The sequence below is a fragment of the Spea bombifrons genome, chromosome 6, assembly GCF_027358695.1.
Source record: "Spea bombifrons isolate aSpeBom1 chromosome 6, aSpeBom1.2.pri, whole genome shotgun sequence".
NCBI lineage: Eukaryota > Metazoa > Chordata > Amphibia > Anura > Pelobatidae > Spea > Spea bombifrons.
The window spans coordinates 23,087,033-23,112,321 of NC_071092.1; the positions used below are offsets into that span (position 1 = coordinate 23,087,033).

General features: G+C 40.9%; 1 protein-coding gene and 2 non-coding genes across 3 annotated transcripts; all 3 read right to left on the bottom strand.

Annotated features, from left to right (window-relative positions):
* Positions 1 to 17,770: 17,770 nt before the first annotated feature.
* RPL3 (ribosomal protein L3) lies at positions 17,771 to 22,363 on the bottom strand. Its single transcript, XM_053469964.1, has 10 exons — positions 22,214 to 22,363; positions 21,671 to 21,863; positions 20,953 to 21,121; positions 20,397 to 20,532; positions 19,779 to 19,965; positions 19,385 to 19,545; positions 19,169 to 19,270; positions 18,525 to 18,620; positions 18,019 to 18,138; positions 17,771 to 17,883 (listed from the first exon to the last, which is right to left on the bottom strand). Exons 1-10 carry the CDS (start codon positions 22,349 to 22,351, stop codon positions 17,839 to 17,841), a joined length of 1,347 nt encoding a protein of 448 aa, XP_053325939.1. The 5' UTR covers positions 22,352 to 22,363; the 3' UTR covers positions 17,771 to 17,838.
* LOC128501028 (small nucleolar RNA U83B) lies at positions 18,882 to 18,975 on the bottom strand. Its single transcript, XR_008354974.1, has one exon. It is a non-coding gene; the product is annotated as a small nucleolar RNA U83B (small nucleolar RNA).
* On the bottom strand, positions 19,612 to 19,705 carry LOC128501026 (small nucleolar RNA U83B). Its single transcript, XR_008354973.1, has one exon. It is a non-coding gene; the product is annotated as a small nucleolar RNA U83B (small nucleolar RNA).
* Positions 22,364 to 25,289: the final 2,926 nt, after the last annotated feature.

Consider the following 25,289-nt stretch of genomic DNA (forward strand, 5'->3'; position numbering starts at 1 on the left):
GGAGGGCACCAATTAATGCATATGAAATTACATTGTAAGTACTTTCGTATACATTAATTTAGCCCAAAGTAAGGGCTGTTTAAAGCCCTGGGGCTGATTGTATATGCCATGCCATGCAATGTGTTTGGACGAACAGATCTCCTAAACAGCAAATAGCTAGGGTGGGCAAATACATATAGGGGGTTTCTGCAGAATCCCTCCATGCATTTGCAAAGGGGACAAAAAATGTATAGGGAACTCTCAGCCACCTTATGCATTTAAGCCATTAAATGGCTGGAGTGTCCCTCTAAATCCCATTCTTGCAAAATGATGGCACAGCCTGATGAGTTTTGATGAGCATATTTGAATCTCTAACAGTGCTGCACTAATGTTAGTGTTAATGTTCTCCAGCTTTAAACCTTTACCTGGTTGTCAGTACAAAAGAATTAGGTTGTCTTAGTCTTACATCACTCTGTTGAAAATAAGAAGTAAGGCTATGTTATAAATAAACAAAACATAATGATATCAGTAACATGAAAACTTTGTATTTCAAATAATTTCCAACTAAATGACAAGAACAAATCAAACTCATTTTCCATTCCTCCATCTCCACCACAGTACCTACATTCTCAATCTCTAATAACAATATTACTATCTCCCCTACTAACCAGACCTGATGATGAGGTTATGATGAGCCCCAAGATGGTGGGCGAAACGCATTAGGCGATAATTGACGTCTTGTCTGAGGACCAATTTGGAAGTGACTTTCAGTCTGATTTGGGCTTTTAAAATGTTGAATAAATGTTAAGTTTCACCTGAAGGTCCAGCCTCTTCCAGATTTTTTCATGGTCCTTTATTTAACCCTTCTTTGAATATACTATTGTCAGCTAGGCACAGACCTCCATAGTGCAAATGGGTCAGATCTCCTAACTGCCCCTGGTATAGTGACACCGGTGCTACAACCCTCTAGGGCAGACCACCACTGGTGATACCACCAAAATAAGAAAAGTTATCATATCCTTTTACTTGGCAGCACAGTCTTCTTTAGCACTGAAATATAGAGTGGCAAGATGGCCTATTAATGGGGAAGCTTAGGCAAAATAAATCATATACATGCATATACACTAGTGCTAGGTTACCTTTTAAAATGAACGCTTGTTTATGGGAAGCAGGTGGCCTAAGTTTTAGTACTCATAAAAGGTTCCCAATTGCCAATGCTGATTCACCTGAACTAATTTCACCCCATGTTGCAATGGCCTCTTGTCTGATGCATTAGGAGCAGGGAGGTTCCATTTTATATACATGTTTATATCCTCGCCCTGTTGTAGATTGTATGTGTGAGACAGGTGACAGAACTTGTCAGCATCATTATACTTGTGCCAGATTGCTCCTGGGATATAAACCATAAACTAGCAAGGCCTCCATGTGCATAGTTGAGTTGAATTAGCTCCCTGTCTCCTATTACTGATAAGTAGGGAGGGACAGAACAGGAATTCCAACACCACCACAATGTAGAGTCCTCCCAAAAACAAGCTTGACCCAAGTGACTCTGCAGAGTTCTTCACATAGAAACACTTTGCAAAGAAGGAGGGATTTGGAGACTGATGTTCTTTAATGCATGCAACCCAAGTGTTCCTCTTTAAATAGAGACAGTCCATCTTTGGGACTCGAATCCCTCCATTGTTCTTTCCTTCCCTGAGGCTCCTCTTTTCTTAGAGCTTAGAATGTCTGTTTTTTTACGTATTTTTATTGTTTCATTTTGTCTTCAGCCTTAAAAGTTACAGTAATGTCAAGCAAAAAAATGAAAATATGTTAATTAGTTTAACTCAGTTTAAAAACATCACTTTACATACATTGTTTTTCTTTTTAATCCCATAATCAGTTACTTAAATGCCTCAGTTCATCAAGAGGTCACAAAAAATAGTTTGCTAGTTGGCCGAATGCAGGAAAAATTGTCTGAAACCAGTTCACTTTCAAAGACTAGTACGTGTGATGTCACAGATGTCCCTCCATAAAAAAAGTTAAACAAAATGAAAAATAAATACATCGACATGCAAATTTTAATAACTAGGTTTTGTTTTGCGTTTTTAAGTGGAAAAATGGGCTATGAGCTTTTGTGGACCATAGCTTCCAGTATCCTCATCCAGAAGATGTTGCCCTCAAGTGCCATCAGTTTTAGTAGTCACACAGTGTTCCCAATAGCCAATGCTGATTCACCTGAACTAATTTCACCCCATGTTGCAATAGTCTCTTGTCTGATGCAGCAGGAGCAGGAAGGTTCCATATTTTATACATGTGTATATCCCTGCCCTGGTGTCGACTGTATTTTCTTCCCATAATTAATTGGTTAGCATAATTATAGAATGCAACCACTCTTAAATGTGCTTAGCATGCTAGATGGTGTATACTCCCACCCATGTGTGTGAGGATAAGGCAGAGCTTTTAAGTAAATGATTTTGTTTTTGTTATTTTTACTATTTGGTTTGGCATAAATGGGGAAATAATGGAGCATGTTTTCATTTTTACCACCAATGTAGTATGAGATTGGTTGCACTGTTTCCCTCAAACTAGTTATCTATGTGTAGCTTCACTCATCCTGTTTGGTTATGCGACCAAAAGTATAGATTTTCCTATTGCCCCACCCCTCCATTTATCTGAATTTCTCGTTCTACTGTACCTCTTGTGTGCCTGCGCTGGATAGTCTGAACACCCCTGTCAAGTATCAAAATGTCCTGAACATTTTTAAACAATTATTATTTATTTAACTTTTGAAGGTGTATTTGTCTTTGTTTTGCATACATTAAGCCATTCTGATATATAGTTTTGTTACATTTGCATTGTGATATCTATAAGGAGCATACAGCATGAGTAATGGAAGACACTGGTTAGCATTTCAGAGAATTAGTGGGGAGTTGATGCCATGTGGTTAATGACAGTTGCAAATGTTTACACTTGCTGTTCAAAACAATATCTTGTCAGTGGGTTTGTACTGTCACTTCCTGCCTCGGGACAGGAACTTAGTGGGCTACTTTGGTGATTTTAAGATAGGATAATATGATCTTAGTGCCTAAAAAGCTAAAAATATAGTACATTTTAGTTTTATGATGAAAAAAGTTTCCATATCCTTCCATTTCCTTGAGATAATAAAATAAGTTATATCTGTGTTATATGCAGGACACAGAACATCACACGATAAAAATGGTAATATTTATAAAACTTTTAAGCTTCCCAAACAAAGAACATCAACATAGATTTCAAAGCAATGTAGATTTCTAAATCCAGTCTCCTGTCAGGCCTATCAGCTACACTTGCACGGGTGCATAGGCATTGGAGAAGCATGTTCAGGCGCTTCTAGTGAATGCTTGCCTATCGGCAGAAACAGGATAAACAGGCCAAACGCATTCAGAATCTGCAAAGCATGAGGAGGCTGGATAGACATTGTTCCTTTAAAATGGGGTTGTCACTTTTCTAAAATCCTAAATGTTACTGTTCAGTGCAGTAAATAACGCTAAATGTCATATTTTCAGGATCTACATGATTATCCCTTCCCATGATGACAGCCTTTGCAAATGAGGGGTATGGAGGACAAAACACCAGAATCAGAAATTAGATATGATGCCCCCCCCCCAAGATTTATGGGTAGCTGGAAGATAACACAGATAATTACCTATCGTCATGCCTACCTGCAGCCACTAGTGGCCACCCTTTCCTCTCTGCAACCCCCCTGCTACTAATTTTCTGATCAGCTGAGCCATGTTAACTGCCCTTATAAACCTGCTCTGCCCTTCAGTATGGGCCTTTGCATTGAAGTGTAAGCAGTCTACTGTTATGGCTCTATATCCTGGTCATGTACTTCCTATTCATTTTATGGTTCTGACCCAGCTTGTTTGTGACCATTCTGCCAGATATCTGATTTGGCTTGCCTGAAGGACTCCAGTCCCCCTGCCAGTCCAGCTACAGATCCAAGTCTGAGGTGCCTGTCCCCTGTCTGAGGTGCCTGTCCCCTGTCTGAGGTGCCTGTCCTCTACTAGAGTCTAAGGTGCCATCCAGCCACAACATTCCTCATAGGACTTCAGTTGTGTTTCCAACCACAGCACCCTGTCAAGAGAAAAAAAAAATACTTGTAACTGACTAGCATTACTTGCTACTTTGCACCCACATACATTTCCACTGCACCCATAATGAAAAAAAATACTTGCCATTGGACCCACATAAATTTCCTCTGCACTCATAATGATAAAGAAATGACTAGCCACTGCACACACTTTGCACCTACATAAATTGCAACTGCACCCATGTTACACCTAAAGGACTTGTTTTTAATAATTTACTATTATAAATATGTGCAGGAATATTTTTTCTGTTAAACATATGTTATACAAATTCAAAGTTACCTTGTTTCATCTGAATAGCTGAGTAGATGAATTTGGCCTCAGGCTCTGTGTATGAATATTTAACAGCCATGCACAAAATGGCCATCACTAATAACCAAAATGGCCACCGTGCATGAGCAGAATGTCGCATACAGACAGGGATGTGCATTTTTGGACGGATCCGACCGAGATATTACTCAATATGGATGCACACAGCAGGCTGTATGAAGAGTGTTGTAGTTGGACAAAAGAGGTATTTCTTAAATCCTTGTATTAACGTTTTACAGCAGCTCTGATGTTATTAGTATTTAAAGGATTTAAAGGAATATTTTTCCCCACTACAGTTGTTCATTAAGCCCAATTCAAGAACAGCATTCCAAGAACTACAATACACTGTGCACATGAACAGTCTCATGCCCTCTCTAAACTGTTACAAATATTTTCTAATTTTGTATTCGCATTGTCCCAAATTAAGAGGTTTGGATGACAGCAAAAATGCCCAACTGTCATAAATCCAGTTCAGGAACAGTATTTCGGGAACTAAAAGACCTGCTGAATTTGTCAACAATATTAATGGCTTCTAGTTTTGTGTTTTGCCAAAAAAAAAAGGTTTTCCTGGTAATATAACTGTATACACTAAGGCAGAACTTAATAGGAAAATTACAACATACTTCAAGAATTAGAGCCTAAATTTATTTTAAATACATAAATAAATTATTACATAATTATTACGCTAGAGTCCCGGTAAATAAATACAATTTACTAGTTGTACAGCTTGTCAAGTCTATCCTACCCCAGTACGTTTGTTGCACAACACTTGTCACAGCGACCCATTGAGGCTGAGGGTATGTTTGAGTCTTGGAGGGGGACACGGTGGATTCCTGGAGACTCCAATACCAGCCTGCCCAGTCCCCTCTTATGTCTAAGTAACCCTGAACTCATTGGGGGGTACAGGGTGAATGGGAAATACGGTCTGGTCTGCCCTAACCAGACTCCCATGAACTAGCTGGCTATGGGGGCTCTACAACCATATGCCTGTGCTTGTCCCTTCCCCTTGTAAATGCTGATTGGTCAGATTGAAAAAAGTAAGGAAAAAACTTTGCAGGTTGTTGGACCCATCAATCAAAGTCATAACCATCAATGAGACCATCTCCCCAATGTTTGTGGCTACTTCTACCTATAAGACATTTATATGCACCCTGTTACACATAGCCCCCTCCCACTTTACCTCAACGAGCGCCAAAATAGGCTCGTTGATGTGATGTGATGGCAGCAAAACGTAGCAAACAAATTAACGAATCTTCATCAGGAGTCCTCCTCATGCAAACAAGTTTATGAAGCAAACTACATGTATAAATAGAGGATTTTGATACTCTCCTTCTCATCGTCACTAATTCTTTTTAATAATTTTATTGATGAATACCAAGAGTGTAGGGATTTATCTGATATATCAGACAGCAACCATTCAGCATAATTAGTCTGCCCACTGTTTTCCTGCTATAGAAACCTCAAACCTTATTTGGCCTTGTCTTATGTTCAGAATAGCTTTAAATCCCTTCATTGTATTGACTTCTACCACTTCTGTTGGAAGGCTATTCCAAGGTTACCACCCTGTCAGTGAAGTAAAAATACATGAGTTCAAATATTTTTCATTTGGGATATCCGGTCTGTTATATTCAATAGGCGTGCAAACTGGAACTGCCTGTGAATGAGAGAGATCTGCATGCAGTATGTTGGATCTGCTGTACACCCATCTTCTGTTATTATCCATTTAAGTATAGCCGAAAACACTTCGTAACATTTCAAACACATTAACTGGTGTAGGTGGCTACAGGTCTCTGAAGAGTTATTAGTGTTAAATAAGTCAGTTCCACTAGATGCTTTAAGATCTTGATTGTTTTCATAGCATGGTCCACTTCTAGTCTATTAGGTAAACACTATTATTATTATTATTATCATTATTATCTCTATTATCTAATTACTTTATCTTACAGTACATCTATTCAAGGGGTGTGACAAAACTAGAATTAATAGATAAGCCAATATATTACATAAAGGAGGCTTTACTATAAACCCCAAACCAAGCTGCTAGAGTTAAATGCATTGACCAACTCTTGAATGCATGCGCTAAATAGCTGGGCATGAATGTGGAGTGTTGTGACCACTTACACATCACCCATCAGTTGTGCCTGTGAGAAGTCTCCGATAGAGAAACTAAGTGTAAATATATGTATATCCTGTGTGCTTATACAGTATCTCACAAAAGTGAGTACACCCCTCACATTTTTGTAAATATTTTAATATATCTTTTCACGTGACAACACTGAAGAAATGACACTCTGCCACAATGTAAAGTAGTGAGTGTCTAGCCTGTAGAACAGTGTAAATTTACTGTTCCCTTAAAAATAACTCAACACACGGCCAGTAATGTCTAAACCTTGGCAGCAAAAGTGAGTACACCCCTAAGGTGGAAATGTCCAAATTGGGCCCAAAGTGTCAATATTTTGTGTGGCCACCATTATTTTCCAGCACTGCCTTAACCCTCTTGGGCATGGAGTTCACCAGAGCTTCACAGGTTGCCACTGAAGACCTTGCGCTCCCCCACCTTCTGTTTAAGGATGCCCCACAGATGCTCAATAGGGTTTAGGTCTGGAGAAATGCTTGGCTAACCCATCACCTCTACCCTCAGCTTCTTTAGCAAGGCAGTGGTCATCTTGGAGTTGTGTTTGGGGTTGTTATGATGGAATACTGCCCTGTGGCTCAGTCCCCGAAGGGAGGGGATCATGCTCTGCTTCAGTGTGTCACAGTACATGTTGGCATTCATGGTTGCCTCAATGAACTGTAGCTCCCCAGTGCCGGCAGCACTCATGCAGGCCCAGACCATGACACTCCCACCACCATGCTTGACTGTAGGCAAGACACACTTGTCTTTGTACTCCTCACCTCGTTGTCACCACACATGCGTGACACCATCTCAACTAAATAAGTTTATCTTGGTCTCAGGACATGGTTCCAGTAATCCTGCTTGTCTTTAGCAAACTGTTTGCGGGCTTTCTTGTGCATCACCTTTAGAAGAGGCTTCTTTCTGCGGCATATGGTCTGAGCACTGACTGGCTGACCCCCCCCCCCCACACCTTCAACATCTGCAGCAATGCTAGCAGCACTCGTACCTCTATTTCCCAAAGACAACCACTGGATATGACGCCGAGCACGTGCACTCAGCTTATTTGGTGGACCATGGCGGGGCCTGTTCTGAGTGGAGCCTGTCCTGTGAAACCGCTGTATGGTCTTGCCCACCATGCTGTAGCTCAGTTTCAGAATCTTTGGAATCTTCTTATAGCCTAGGCCATCTTTATGTAGAGCAGCAATTCTTTTTTTCATGAGGTGCCACGTTGAACGTCCAGTGACCAGTATGAGATAGTGTGAGAGCGATAACACTAAATTTAACACACCTGCTCCCCATTCACACTTGAGACCTTGTAACACTAACGAGTCACATGACACCGTGGAGGGGAAATGGCTAATTGGGCCCAATTTAGACATTTCCACTTAGGGGTGTACTTACTTTTGTTGCCAAGGTTTAGACATTAATGGCCGTGTTGTGTTGAGTTTTTTTGAGGGGACAGCAAATCTACACTGTTATACAGGCTGTACACTCACTACTTTACATTGTAGCAGAGTGTCATTTCTTCAGTGTTGTCACATGAAAAGATATAATAAAATGTTTACAAAAATGTGGGGGTGTAATCACTTTTGTGAGATACTGTATATGACATACACACACACACATATATGAAAATGGAATCTGCTGGTATTTTTGGAAACATTAAATGAATACTTGTCATGTGTGATTACTGTTCAGCCCATGTTTTTAGTTCAAATATTAGCTTATTCTGACACCTAGTGGACAATGTTAATATGTAACACTTGACATGTTTATTTGTATCGTAGCATCAATTAAGATTGCACTTCTTACATTACATCCATTGAATGGGTATAACAAACCTAGAATTGACAGTCTTAAGACTCATACATTAGGTAAAGATTACACTGCTCTTAAGCTAATAAATTAACTTGGCAATATTTGCAGGTTTTAGTAATTTCTACAGATATCCTTAATTATGATAGTAAATAACCTAATTGTAATAGTAACTAGGACTTAAGCAATTGCAAGGTGGGGAGATTCCTACCTCATATCATATATGTATGTTATCATCCTAAGCCCGGTTTGTCAACCACATAAGACTTAACTCAGAACTACATTTTAAGGAAAATGATATAGAGTGTCTTGCTATTTTGTTCTTATGTATAATATACACTCGACTACTAAGTGTCACAAAAAAGGGACAAAATGTGAGTATTATACATATCAAGTGTGAATGTACAAACAAAATAGGGTCTATTTACTAAAGAGGGAGTTCACAAAAGAGTTTGCAGGAGAGTTGTGTTTCAGCTCCTATACACTGGGTAGGTATTCAATATATCAAAGGTTTGCAAACTTCTCAACTTCTGCAGCTTGACACTAAGGTCTTGAGAAGCATACGCTCTCTCTATTCAGGATGCCACAAGTAATCTAGGGTATGGGCTATAAAGCTATCAGGAAGTTACATCCTACTAGACATCTCTTCGTGTTTGTCTCCGTGTTCGTCTTCGTAGGAAAAAAAGCTATTATAAAATGTTTAATTTTAGAGTTGTCTGAGATGACAATCTGAAAAATGATGAAAATGCTAATGATAACTTGTTTAAGCTGGTATGCCCATAGACAGGCCCGGACTGGGACAAAAAATAGGCCCGGGCATTTAAGCCTGAGCAGCCCATATTTATTTATTTATTTATTGTTAAAGCCCACCCGTACCATCTTTGCATTAAATCATTCACACAAATCATTAACACATTCATTAATGCAGTCTCACAAATCATTCAAGCAATTCATCCTCACATGAATTCATTGTCATACGCATTCACACAATTCATCCACACATTTATTCATTCATTCTCATACGCATTCACACTAGCCCCTCTCTTCATCTTATCTGCCCCTTCTCACTATGTTCCCCCTTTTCACTATGTAACCCCCTTCCCCACTTCTCAATATGTACCGCCTCTATCTATCCCCTCTCCCCCTTTCTCACTATCTAACCCCCCTCTGCCCCTTCTCACTGCACCCCCCTCCCTCACCCTACTTACCTTGTTGCCGGAGGAAGCAGCAACAGCGACCGCGCCTGTGCCAGGGCAGGATTGACTTAGGGGCTGATGGAGCTGCAGCTCCAGGCCCCCACCTTAAAATAGGTCCAGTCAGGACTGGACTGACTGGTCCTATATGGCCGCATTAACGCAGAGCCCCTTAAGCCTGCCGCAACTACCCCCTCCTAACTATCTACCATCTCCCTCTTTGAAGTTCACTTACCTTTCAGGAGTCCTGTGGTGGGGGTGCAAGGCCTCTGCCTCCCAGCTCTGCCACTGTATGGAACAGTATAGAGTGATGGGAGTTATGATGTACTTTTAGAGCATAATTAGATCATGAAAAAGACATTGGAAATGGTACAGCATAACACCCATCACTCTCACGCACTTACCAATCCACACATATATACCAATCCACACATATATACCAATCCACACATATATACCAATCCACACGTATACACCAATCCACTAATCCACACACATACCAATCCACACCTATACCAATCCACATATATATACCAATCCACACGTATACCAATCCACACACATACCAATCCACATGTATACCAATCCACACGTATACCAATCCACACGTATACCAATCCACACACATATACCAATCCACACACATACACCAATCCACACACATACCAATCCACACATATATACCAATCCACACATATATACCAATCCACACATATACACCAATCCACACATATACACCAATCCACACATATACACCAATCCACACATATATACCAATCCACACATATATACTAATCAACACATATATACTAATCCACACATATATACCAAACCACACATATATACCAATCCACACATATATACACCAATCCACACATATATACACCAATCCACTCTCACTGAATGTTTTCCTACCTTTCCTCTTTTCTCCTTACAGCTCCTTTTCCTCCTCTTCTTCAGTTCTTCTGTCTTCTCTGTCTTCTTCCGGGTCACCGGGTCGGTGGGCGCGGCTTCAGTGTTGTGCGCCGGGATCTGACAGCAAACCCCGGCGCACAACAGCTGTTGTCGCGCAGATCACAAGGGAGCGGTATCGGAGGTCTTTAACAGACCTCCGGCTCCCTTGAGTGATTTTAAGCCGGGTTGAACCCGGCTTAAAATCACTCAAGGGAACCGGCGGTCTGTTAAAGACCTCCGATACCGCTCCCTTGCGAGCCTGCTCCTCCAGCGGCGGACATTACTGTCCGTCTCTGGAGGAGTGCCGGGTGCCGCAAATTGGCGGCACCCGGTGCGGACCGCCCCCCGTCGCGCCCCCTGGAGTGTGGCGCCCTGCTCTAAGAGGCCGGGAAGCCCCCACCAGGGCCGGCCTTAGGGGTCTGTGGCCGCACAGGGTTTAAATTAAAACATCGGGGTTTTTTTTTTCAATTTTATTTAACATCCTCCATGTTAAATAAAGTTAAAAAAAACTTTATTTAACATGGAGGATGTTAAATAAAGTTAAAAAAACCTCCGATGTTTTAATTTAAACCCTGTGCGGCCGCAGACCCGTAAGGCCGGCCTTGGTGGGGACTTCCCGGCCCCTTAGAGTGGCGGACCCGGTCGCAGTTGCGGCGGGCTTAAGGGGCAGGTGCCCCTTATGCCCTGCGTTACTGCGGCCGTAGGTAGGTTAGGGGCCTGGAGCTGCAGCTCCATCAGCCCCTAAAGTCAATGCGGCCCTGCCGTGGCCCGGCCCACCGGGCAAATGCCCGGTGTGCCCGATGGCCAGTCCGGGCCTGCCCATAGATGAAGCAAAATTTTGTAATTACTGGCAACTATCCCCAAAAATGTGTGACAAGGAGAAATCGCTCATCTATAGCTGGCAAACGAATGAACGAATTTAACAAAATTTTGTTGGTGTTGCAATTGGTTTTGGTTGGTTTCGTCGGGAATCTCCCTCGTTTTTGGGGATCCGTACAAATGTTTGAAAAATAAATTTTAAAAATGGAAAGAGCCTGGATATTGTCCAACTTCTTGGCCAATGCAATGAAAATCAAAACAAACATTAATCATTGTATACCCTAAGGCCAGCCCTGGCTGATAATTCATAGGACCAAAGTTGATCTGGACTTCCAGAAATAAACACAGACTTGCCCCTACCTGTATAGATCTGGCATTAGGAGCACCGTGTTGCCTCACATCCCCCTGCCATGTGACAGCCAACCTTGCTATAGGGCTTGGCCTTAGAAGATCTGGCACCACAATGCTCCTGAGCTAATTGCTGATACGGTGCTGTGAAAAAGTATTTGCACCTTCCTGGTTTCTTCTGTTTTTGCATAATTGTCACACTTAAATGTTTTAAATCATTAAACTAATTTTAATATAAGGCAAAGATAACCGAGTAAACACAAAGGCAGCTTTTAAATGATGACTTCCTGTATAGAAGGAAGAACGCTGCCTGGCATTATGTGAAAAATTAACTGTCCCCTTAGTTACTAAATCAACCAGTTAACAAAATTAAAGTGATAATTGGGTTCAGTTTCACTAGACACACCCAGGCATGATTACTCCCAGCACTGTTGAATCTAAACATCAATTAAACTGAACCTGTCTTGAAAAGTGAAGTATGCTAAAAGGTCTCAAGAAGCAGCATCTCACCACCAACCCCCTTATCCAGACATCAATGTTTCTTCTACACAACTTTAATAGGTCACAATAACATGGTAGTCACCAGCAGACACTGTAATCCAAACGATAAACAGCTTTCATTAGACTTGGGCACCAGGGAGGTCTTCGTGTTTGTCTTCGTGCTCGTCTTCCACAAAAAAAAAATCTTCATATTCCACGAATATTCGCCCGTTCCTGTCTTCTCTGTATTCGTGGACATTCTTCGTGTTAGTTTTTTCTTAGTTTTTTCCAGTTTTTTATACGGGGTTAACGCGTACCGCAGCAGCTCTGGCTCCAGGAGTTTAAATGTCCATATGAGAAATCTATTGGTCGCCAGCAGGGGGCTCGTCTGCCATCAACCAATGGTTGGTCCTGGTGCCGTAACTTGGCCGGGAGAGACCACTGGTCTCCCTGCTGCAACAGTTAAATGTCCCTACAAACGACCAATAATGTTGCAGGAGATCCTGCAATTGTTCTAAAATGTCTAAATCAGAGTAAAACTGAGGCACTTCTTGTTTATCCCCAAGCTAAATGGAGTTGGGACCCTCCATTCCCATATCGATGTACATCTGGTCCTGTCCTAAAATACCTGGAGATACAAATTCTATCAAATGTTTCACACTTATATAGGGTGAATGTCTCACCACTGTTGACAAAACTGGAAGAGGACTTTAAGGAGTTGGACTAAATACCAATTATGATTCACTGGGAGGTGTCACCTATATAAAATGGTTAGCTTCCCAAGACTGTTATATCCCCTCCATATGCTCCCTGTTCTCCTAAAAAGAAACAGAGACATTAAAAGGCACAAGCAAAATCTTCTTATAGCCTAACTTTATGTAGAGCAACAATTCTTTTTTCAGATCCTCAGAGAGTTCTTTGCTATGAGGTGCAATGTTGAATTTCCAGTGACCAGTATGAGAGAGTGTGAGAGGGATAACACCAAATTTAACACACATGTTCCAAATTCACACCGGAGACCTTGTAAAACTAACGAGTCACATGACACCGGGGAGGGTAAATGGCTAATTTGAAGGAGTCACTCGATAGAAAAGATGGGGTGCAAGCTGTTTGCATCCAGGTTAATGTTGCTAGATGAAAAGCGTAATATCGGCCATATGTCGCTAACAAAGACCGTCTACCATATAGACAATAGTATATGCAATCACCTTTACCAGTCTGTCAACCTCTTTTGGAAGTCCCTTCAGGGTTGCTTGCAGCATTTCAAAGGGTGTTGTTGTTTGTCTGTTTGGCAGAGCAAGCAGGAGAGTGACGTGATGGACCTTTAACAGTGGACATGTGCCAGGCCCTTGAATGGAGACGTATCGTGGACTCCAGGGTATAGAAAGTATATTGATGGAAAATAGCTGCCGAACTTGGTGTCCTGGCCATTAGATTGTTGCTGTCGGCTCCCTTGTAGAAGCTATCTCGGGTTGTGATCCATGCGGATGATATTAGAATTGCTCACCGGGATGCCTTGTAAAAAGCGTCCATCTTCCATAGCCACCTCCAAGGAAATTCCTGGTGATAAAAGTGTTGATCAACACTTTTTCCTTCAATAAAATAAATCATTTAAAATCTGTATTTTGTGTTTACTCTTGTTGTCTCTGTCTTATATTAAAATTAGTTGCATGATCTGAAACATTTAAATGTGACAAACAAGCAAAAATAGAAAAAGTTGATAAGAGGGCAAATACGTTTTCACAGCACTATATGTTCTTCAGTACATTTCTTTGAAGCTCCAGTCACAAGTTCTTCAACTTGCTATAACTAGATCTTCACCAAATGGCCCAATACAGCAGACGTTTTGCATAACATAAAGCTGGATGCAGAGGCCTTACATAGTGTGCCTTCAGACTTCCAATCTCATTGGTGAATTAAAATGAGTCTTCAACAAGGACAGTTCTTAAGGGCTAAAGAACAGCCACCTTTGCCAAACTTCACACTGCAGCATCACCCTCTTAAAAATGCAAGAGCTAGTTGTTTTAAAAATCTTTTCTTAGAAAATGATCAAGGCAAAGGCCATGATATATTTGACAGTGTATTATATTTAATATGTTTCTTTTTCTTCTGTATATCAACCTCTCAGGGAAAAACTGACAGAATTGTTAGATAACACAAAGATGATGCATAACAGACCTGGTCTGTGAGGTGGGTGAGTTGGGTGGCCACACATGAAGATCTGCCAAATCATTTGTAACATAATTTGGTGCCGATTGAGCTGCATGGAGTGTCTAGTTTAAAAAAAAAAAAAAAAGTTATGGTTGATGGGGTAAATTTAATTGCCTGAGTTCAAAGATGTCCCACATAGGATATGGGGGCAAGATGACCAGATGATAAAATTCTAAATTTAAAAAATGCACACCTCCCAAATGTGGCCTTTTAGCCCTCAAACAACCTGACGCATGCACGGGTGGAATCACTGTACTTAGGAGATGTTGCCGAACACATATTGAGGTGTTGTTTGGCAGTGACATATACCAGAAGCTATAAGTTCATACCTAAAGTACAATGTGCAAAAGCTGGTGGTTCAGAGAGGATATAGTTTTTAGCAAAAATCTCTTTTAATTTGTACAGTGACTTTTATGGAGGAGTGTATCTAATGCTTTATTAAAATCCAAATGTATCTACTGAAAGACCCTGCTCTATATTTTGTTCACCTCTTCATAGAATACAATTCAGTTAGTCTAACATGATCTGTCCTTTATAAAAGTGTATTGAATCTTACAAATTATATTATTGGACAAAATGTATTACTGAATATTAGCGTTTGTACCCTATTTGAATGTGGTACCACTTCTGCTTTACACCAGTTTCCTTGCACATAACAGACAAGAGAGAGAATTCTTGAAGATCCCAATCAGTGGTCTTGCTTTTTCTTACTGAATGTCCTTAAGTACCCGGGGATATATACCATCTTGTTCTGGGGCTCTCTCTATTTTAATTTTATTCAGCACTTTTTAACCCAAGCACATGATTGCTGCAAGATCTTTGTAGCAGACTTCAATGGACCACCAGTTTCCTTCCTTGGCTTTTTGTTGTTAAAGTATTTAAAACATTTTTCAGGTTTGTTTATCATTGGCTATCATTTTCTCATTATCTAGTTTAGCCATTGTAATCGCCCTTTTGCAATTTTTGTTAGCATGTATGTATTTTATGTAAATGATTGTGCTGATCCCTTCAATTATGGCTGCCTGCTACTATGGCATCAAAACGAAATTGTGCCAAAAGGTTGTTTGACACACTGGAAAAACTTTCTGATCCCAGGTGTCACGAAGGGCATCATACATTCTGTCACAGCCCGGCCCCCCACGTTGCAAATCAACTCCAGTAAAATAAATTGTGGCGGAAATTTCTGAGCTAATACTCGTGATGTACACTGATGTGTCTGCATTACAAAAATATATTTTTTTTTATAGAAAGGTGTTCTCCTGAGGGACCAAGTTGTTTCATATAGCACTGGTCTAGCAAAGCACCATGATTAAAGATATGTTCCAATTTGTGCACTGTAACGCCCAGAAATAAAAATCTCAATGCCTGTGGGGAATTTCTGCAATCTGCAGTTGGAGATGAATTTTGCCCGGATTTCCATGCCATAGCATAAAACGTGCAAAAAAAAAAATATAAGCAACAGTGTTGGCGGAAACAAAGCTGTCCAAATGCTCTTGATGAAACCGTGTTGTCCGCTTTACTTTTAAGGGTTTTTTTGGTTCAGAATCTGTTAGAACCCAGCATACCATGTTTAAAAATTCAACAGTTTTGAAACCATGTTCACTGCAATATGTGCCCTTATAATTGCTGGGCAAGTATGGAAATTCCATAGAAATAAGGTACTTCTGAAAACTAGATTAGATTGATACATTTACTATTTTCTGTCAATTTACCAATTTTGTGGCGATTCAGAGGGGAATGTGTTTTTCTATTTTTGTAGTTTTTACTAAATTACTCAGCCTACATTTTCAGCCGATCATAGCTATCAAAGGATATAAAAACACAAGTTTAATTGGGTACAGCATCCACAGGAAAGGCGAATGGCTTGTCATGTGAACACTAAAAGCTGCAATTTGCCCATGTTAACCCCTTCAGGACCAGGTTTTTGTTACTACATTCTCGCTAAAAGACCAGAGCAGTTTTTGCTAGGTCTTCAACAGTAAATTCTCTTCCCAATTAGTGCACCCACCCACAAATCATAGTTTTTTCAGCACAAGTAGGGCTTTCTTCTGAAATCATATATAAATCATGAAGTATGAAAAATATCCAAAAACATGGGGGAAATTAGGGGAAAAAGGAAATATTTTCAGTTTCACCTATAGAAACTTTTTAACCAGTGCAAAAGGGGGAAAAAATGCAGAAGTGTATTTAGGTATTTGTCCTGTTTTTGGACACCATGTCTGGTATTTTCATTTATTTTGGAACTTACAGGGTTAAATATGAATGACATGCATTGTCTTTTCTGTTCTTTTTTGTTTTGTTTTTTTAAATGTGGTATCCTGGGCGTTCCACGGCCAGAAGAAAAACTGCTCAGAAGTATATATATTTTTTTGAAAGATGGAGTATTTTACTTGGGGCATTTTAACACTAACCATTTTAGCACGTCTGTCCTAAACATTGCAGTAAATTTTCATTTTTAACAAGCCAATTCTATCCAAACAGTATTTTATTCCTGGGTACATAAAAAAAAAAAAAACACAAGAATACCCCATATACACAGGTAGGTCATGTCTCATTTTGCCACATAGGCATTTCAGTTTTCAAACACGGAATTTTTTACAGATCAGTTTACTGGCTCCAGGTCTCATCTGAGACTGTAGGTGTCCCATATTTCATTTTAACCCCCTTAAACCATTTCCTAAAACTAGACAGCTCAGGGAATCTAGATAGGAGCATTTTGGCCCATCCCATGCAACAGATTCCACACTGACACCTTCCAAATTTAGTCTAACAGATACATTTTTCACATCCACTTTGCGGTTTCACCATGTTTATGTGCAGTGGATGTGTGAAAAAACAATAGGTCTTGATTTGTGTTCAGTAACCCCGGCGTACAGCAATACCCCACATTCATATACAAGTCATGTTTCTCAGGCATTGTGGAGTCAAAACTGGAAAGTGCACATTTTAAACTTTAAGTTTATATATATATATATATATATTTTTTTTTATCAGATTAATTTTAAGTAACACGTTTAGGCTGCTGACATTGATCAAGGAGACCGATCAATAATCAGTAACTTTAAATGTCACTGACAAGTGACCAGTTAATTTGTGCTTTTTCATAATTACCCTAGATGACCCCCCTCTTTTGTAGGGCAGGGTCATCCAGGGGCTGCCATAATGATCAGATCACTCCTGGCCAATAGGAGTGATCTGATCAGCAGCAGTTACTAAACTCACAGCATTTGACCTGGAAGCACCTTGGACTTCTTTTTTTTGGCTCTCAAGTTTTCCCAACGTTAGCATTGTATTCCAAGCAACATGTCAAAGTTGCACTGACAAACTAGTAATAAACATCAAACCTAGTGGTGCAAACCACATGACATGAGGCAGCTGCCAAATGACCATTTCCTAATGAAGGGTGACCACCTTACAATAACAGTCAAAAATGATTTTGCCATTTTCAGTTTTATTAAGAGCACAATCATAACATCCCAGATGTACATAGGATATGTCATATTTATGCAGTTTCCTCCTTTGCCAGACGGTCTTTCTTGAGTGGGCCCTGTAAAACAAAGACCATCAGATTACTCCTTCCATGTTACAAACTAAAGTTTATTTGGCACTTAATATACTGGTAGCAAACAAAAAACCTGATACAACTCTGCACAAATCACAAAGGGTTTCAGTTCAAACTTACCATGAAAGCCTTCTTTTCCTCTGGTGTCTGGAAACGTCCGTGCCCGAATTTTGAAGTTGTGTCAATAAATTTCAGGTCAATCTTCTCCTGGGCACGACGGCTAGTCTGGACAAGGAGTGACTGCAGAGAAAACAAAATACGCATGTTTAGGAGGAACCAAAACCCTGACAAACTGCTAAGGTTGACAGTGGGCCTCAAAGCTACAAGTGAATGGGGCTGTTTTAGCCAAGCTTTAAACTGGGAAAAGGCTCTGAGAATGTTGCAACAGTACAACAAGACAAGCACATGCTGAAGTTTAGTGTCCTAATAAAAATGTTTAATTACTAGTGATCAATGATTGGAGGAAAAGTAAAGCCAAATGGCAGAAAGTTGTGTAAATAAAGTGTTGGGTAGTACTGTGTAGGACTGTCTTTCCTGCGCAACACAAAATGTTCCTACACGAACCACTCAAGAGCTTGATTTTCAAGCTACAGAACCTAATTTGCAGACCACTGTAAGAAAGTTACCTTGCGCAGAGTAAGGACTCTCTTCTTGGTCCCAATGACACAGCCTTTCAGCATGATGAAGTCATTTTTCACTTCTCCGTAATGGACAAAACCACCCTGAGGAAAAAAGCACAGGTTACTTAAGGACCAGCACATGAGATTTTTTTGCCTAACACTGGAGAAAGTTCTACACAAACAAAAGTTATTTGCAAGGATGGAACGGCCAAGCATCAAATAACTAAACACTGAATGCTTTGAGCCAACAAGATTTATTTCAGGTGACTAAGCAAATATCCGGTTGACTGGTTCTAGATAATTTTGTATGGCATAATGTACCATCATAACCAAAGACTTTCAACGGTGCCTGCAAAATTCTCGACAGGTCCTCAGAAGGAAGGCAGCATGGAACAGTTCTTCATAAAAATCAGGCACTGTGCCCAGTGCAAATTCCATTGCTTCATCATAGGACAGTCTAGGATAGTCATGCCTAACTTCTATACATAAAACCTTCAAAAAGGCTAGCTCAGATTAGGGACTCGTGCCTCTTGTTAAAACAGTGGGATCCTGCAACATCTAAAACATGATTGTCCGCTAATAAAAACTAGAAACAGTTGTATACAGGACCACAAAAGCAGATAAGCAACAAGTTCAGCATAATAACTCACCAGAGGGTTAATGCTCTTGTCTGAAAGGTCATAATCGGTTGAGGCGTTGTTTTTGACAAGTTTGCCATCCTTCGAGTGGTAGCCCTGGCCAATCTTGTAGATCTAGGACACAGATAAGTATATTTACATTGATGCATTTGTGTTTCGAGGTTGGACAAGAAGTTTTCCCCAAGAAAACATGTGCCTTGTTAACAGCAGCCATATATTAACGTTTACCTTCTTGTTAATCTCTGTGCGGTGGTGATAGCCCTTCTGTCCAGCACGAGCCACGGAGAAAGCTACACGGGCAGGATGCCAGGCTCCAATACAAGCCACCTTACGCAGACCCCTGTGAGTCTTCCTGGGCAGCTTCTTTGTATGCCAACGGCTGGTCACACCTGATTAGATAAAAATAATAGGGTTGGCAAAAAAATAAACTTAAGGAAGGTGTTGTACCACAACACAATATTCTCAGAAGGAAGGCAGCATGGAATTATTCATCACTAGAGATCAGGCATTGTGCCCAATGCATATTCCATAGCCTCATCATTGAACAGGGGAAATACACGCTGAAAGATGTTTGGATCTTAAATGAGCAAGCACCTATTTCACATAATACTTCAATTCGCACCTTTGTAGCCTTTTCCCTTAGTGACTCCAATAACATCAATCATTTCATCCTGTCCAAAGACACCAGACACTACAACTTGCTTCTCAAGCTTCTCTCTGGCCCAGTCCAACTTTTCAGCTATTGTGCCTCCATTAACCTGGATTTCCATCAGGTGAGATTTTTTCTGACGCAAGGGAAGCAGGCGCATCTGGAAAAGGAACAAACATTACTATGAAAATAGAAAATGAACCTTCCACTTGCTCAGTTTGCCTTTGAGCAACAATGTACAATTTAGGCCAGCTATCTGCTTTATGAGACGTAAATGAGCCCTGATATATATACATGTAAACTTCCAATTTAGTTTTTTTTAGTGCTATGAGTGATAGAGTTTTGTTTAGTGTGAAGCAACTTAAAAAACTGAATTAAGTTTGTTTTAAGAATGAGGGCAGTTGATCAGAACTCGACATTCAACAGTGACAGCTTTAAGCAGTCAAGTCTGTCCGCCCGTCGATAATGTTTCATCATTTAGGCTGCCCAGCAATGGGAAAAATAGTAAGGCCATGACAAGTTGAGAACTGATTTATGAAAACATTGGTCAAAATAGCTGCACGTCATTATTCCCATTTTACTCAAACATACCTGAGTGTGGGCAATGACCCTAATGACCTGGCAGTATTTCTTCATGCTAAGGAAGTCCTTCTCCAGCTGTTTCTTGCCATCTTCATCCTGCCACTTCTTGCAGTACTTGGTGAATGCCTTCTTCTTAGATTTGTACCTTTAACGGCAGAGCAGGAGAGTTGGCACAACCCTTCATCAAGCCCCATGAAGGGGACATGAGCGGAAGGAGTGAACCAGGGCAAGAGTTCGGCTCATTGCATGGCATCAAAGGAGCTTTTCAGCCAGCAAGCGGAGCCTGGAGCTCATCAGACACTGGCCAATATGGACAGAACTGAGAGGAGCTGCCAATGTCCATTCCAAACAAATTTAATAGAGCAGTCATTAAACCTTGCCGTTAGATATACCTACATCTGCTCAGCTGCAAATATCTTGAGGATACCCTCAGAGGCTACAAATATTTCCTCTACTTCCCACTTACACTTCTATGAGTGTACCCTTTAATGCCATGGGAAAGCTATCCAATTCTAGGGAGCTAATGCTACAATCTAGCCTATTCCTTCACTGCATTTAGCCTTACCAGTTCTTGTAGAAACGTCTCTTGCATTCATCACTGATGTGCTCAGCAAAGACGGTCTTGAAACTGCGGAGACCACGTGGGGTCTGTACATAACCCACAATGCCAACAATGACCATGGGAGGTGTTTCCACAACAGTCACTGCCTCCACCACTTCTTTCTTATTCACCTCTGCAGATTAAGCATTAACGTGTCAGTCAGAACACCTGCAGAACGTAACTTAAGCAACTACACACTATGAGAACATTTACATCATTTAGAAGGCTACCAGAAGCTTTAAACTATATAATTGTGCTAAATAGTTACACTATACGAACCTACACTGAATATGCAATATACCAAGTCTAAGGCATCTCTGCAGAATAAGCATAGGTAAACGCTAGGTAAGATACAATATAGCTATAAAACTCAAAAGAAAAAAAAAAAAGCCACTATCAGTACTCGACATTCAACAGCGATTGCCATAGGCTATCCTTCAGTCCGCCCGTCGAGATAGTATCATCATTGGTAGCTTTTAGTTACTCTGCTTATATTTAGAAGGCTTTGAAATATTTAAAAATCATCTTTTAACAAACAAACATGAACAAGCTCTGCATCTATATACATATATGCTTACACAGAGGTTAAAGTTGCTATGTTAATTTCTCAAGCATGCCATGCTCTGCGTTATATATGTTCTGCAATTTGTCCGATTTGCCTTATAACTATTATAACACTTACTGGAGCCAGGTCTGTCGACCTCCCTGACGATGTGAGTCATGCCAGCCTTGTAACCCAGGAAAGCTGTCAGGTGGATGGGCTTGCTTGGATCATCCTTGGGAAAGCTCTTCACCTTCCCACGATGCCTCTTGCTACGTTTGCGGGGCAGAAAGCCCAGAGAGCCATGCCTGGGGGCGGAGAACTTTCGGTGAGACTGTCAGGGGAAGAAGAAAAAATACTAACGTTAGCGTCTTAATAACAGATGAAAATGATGAGTTTATCACAGGGCGACAGGCCATCACCTGAAACACGGAATATTTATGTAAAGTCTGCCTAAGACAGTACACTTCAGACACTTGTCGGGATAATCGCAATAATTTTAGGCCTCATGTAGGCCGTATCGCGCTAAATTGGGACAAGCTCGTCGCCAGCGAGAACGTATTTGTCCACTGGGCAGCCATGAACATATAGTATGTAACCCTTAACTATAAACATCGACAGACAAACGGATGGCGGTGATAACGATGGGATTGCAACTAGGCCCGATCCCCCTAACAAACTCACCATCCCGTCTCCTAACCGAACTGGAAGAGAGAGGTATGGCGTGGCACATCGTCTATTTATAGACGCAAAGCAAACGGACCGCCCACCTTCTTTTTTTTCCCAACAACCTTTATTGTACACGCTGTGCACTATACACATTATTAAGATATCGTTGCGAGCATGTATTTCCATTATTAGCAAGGCAAACGTTTCAGTAACCAGTCTGAATTATTGTGTACGCTTTAAGACATTATGGCGTATGAAATCACTCGTGTACAATTTTACTTTTTCTTTATTTAGTGGTTCGTGTCCAACAAAGCATATAGCGATTGTCTAACTACGACAATGTTACAGTGTTACAATGAAACATATCCTGGAAAATATGGTTTATTCCTATATAGAGTCAAAGTGTAGGGTGGGCTCGTAATTTGAATTAGTGCACTAAAAAAAATCCGGCCACATGTTATTTTGGGGTGGGGGTGGTCCGGTTAGGCTTTTTTATATTTTAATATTACCATGGTAGCAGTTTCTAGTCAAACTATTTAGATTACACAAGTGAAATATCATTGACCATTTGGCTCTCAAAGGGATAAATACAATTACACCCTTCTATCCTTGAACTACACACCTCCCTACTGTCCCTTAGGGAATACCGTATTTGCTCGATTATAAGACGACCCTGATTATAAGACGACCCCCCAAATCTTAATATTAATTTAGGAAAAAAAGAAAAAGCCTGAATATAAGACGACCCTATAGGAAAAAAGTTTTACCAGTAAATGTTAATTCATTTAAACATTTTTTTTAATAAAAGCTATGCTTGAGAAAAATATTTTGGTTTTATTTCCTTCTATTTTCCAACCTGCCCCCCAGTTATGCACATCTGCCCCAGAAGTGCCTTATACCCCCTATATGCCACTGTGCCCCATGATATGCCTTTTAACCCTCTAAATGCCACTGTGCCCCATGATACGCCTTTTAACCCTATATGCCACTGTGCCCCATGATATGCCTTTTAACCCTATATGCCACTCTGGCACTTAGAGGGTTAAAAGGCATATTATGGGGAAGAGTGGTATATAGGGAGGTTTAAGGCATTTCAGGAGGCAGAGTGGCATTAAAGGGGTTAAAAGGCATTTCACAGAGCACTCTGCCTCCAGAAATGCCTTACACCCCCCATTTAACACTCCCTCCTCCAAACTTACCGGTGCTTTTGAGTTGGGGGGGGCGCATAACACAGGAGGGTCCAGGTCCCCTGCATCTGAGCCCCAGGTGCTTAGTCCGGGCAGCATGTAGAGCTCCACGCGAATCGCGTAGAGCTCTACACGCTGCCCGGACTAAGCACCGGGGACTCAGAAGCACCGGTAAGTTGGAGGGGGGGGCATAACACAGGAGAATCCAGGTCCCCTGCATCCTCCTGTGTTATGCCCCCCCTCCAACTTACCGGTGCATCTGAGTCCCCAGTGCTTAGTCCGGGCAGCGTGTAGAGTTCTACGCGGTTGTATCGTGTAGAGCTCTACGCGATTGTATCGTGTAGAGCTCTACGCGATTATATCGCGTAGAGCTCTACACACAGCCCGGACTAAGCACCGGGGACTCAGATGCACCGGTAAATTGGGTCGGGGGTTAACACAGGAGGATCCAGGTCCCCTGCATCTGGGTCCCCAGTGCTTAGTCCGGGAAGCGTGTAGAGCTCTACGCGATTGTATCGCGTAGAGCTCTACACGCAGCCCGGACTAAGCACCGGGGACTCAGAAGCACCGGTAAGTTGGGGGGGGTTAACACAGGAGGATCCAGGTCCCCTGCATCGCTGCGGGGGATCTGGATCTTAGTCTCATAATCAGACCTATTTGAGGTCTGATTATAAGACGACCCTGATTATAAGACGAGGGTTATTTTTCAGAGCATTTGCTCTGGAAAAAACCTCGTCTTTTAATCGAGCAAATACGGTATATATGTATTTATTTTAACTTTACAAAGTAGATTGTAAGCTCGTTTGATCCCATTGTACAGTGCTGCAGAATATGAGGGTACTTTATAGATCAATAATAAAAACAGTGGTTTGTGTAGGGAGTCCTAGAGCCATACAGAGCTATAGAGAACTGAATCGCCCATATTGGTCATTAACTGGACAACAATGGGTTAAAATAGCACTCGCATACTATTTTTTGTTAAAGCCACGCCCACTTTAACTCATAAAGCTCAGTGTATCATAATAGAACCACACTCGCAGTACATCATAAAGCTTGCCCCTGCAGTTTGTGAGCTCTGAGTTAGTTAGAAAATCAATGTCTCTAGCGGTAGCGGATCCGTCCATCTCCGGCAGCACAACACATTATCAGCTTGTGATTAATGTTTGTGTGGATCTGTGATCCATCTTTGATCCAGGGACAACATTACTTTGTTTTGTAATGTTAAAGTAACCGATTGCCTATTCGAGGGGTCAGGAAGGAATTTTTGCTTGAAACAGAGACAACCTTTTGTCCCCCAAGTTTTTTCACCTTCCTCTGGATCACTAGGTATGGAGTAATCAGTCTGTAGGGTAGTTGTCGAGTCTTCAAGGATTTTTTTCCCTTCATTTCCAATGAGCTGTTTACTGGTATAACTTAAATAAAAAATATATATATTTTTAATGTAAACTCTTGTGCGTTTTCATTTAAATCTGTTCTTAACATAACACAAAATATGTGAATGGAAAACAGGTCTAACACTCTTATGATGTCATAGCACTTCGGCATCAAAGAGAGAGATTCTACAAATATTTTCACAGCTATGGAGAGGTGATACAAAAAAAGTGTTAAGAACCATCAAACGGCACAAAAGAAAGATTAAAAAATGCCCAGGGAGCTGGATGCGGGATTAATGGGGAAGGATACTAAACCAGCAAAGTGAGATAACTGCTGTGATGCAATCAGTACTCTTATCAGCTGAAGGGGTTAAATCAACCCAGCTACAATCTAATATACATCTATAGTATTTTGTGTAATCAAAAATGATTTAACCAAATTACATTTAATTCAAATTCTTAAATGTATTTAAACTACCCAGATCCAAGAAAAAGTGTTGTAGTCAGGGCTAAGCCACCCTCCTATGAGAT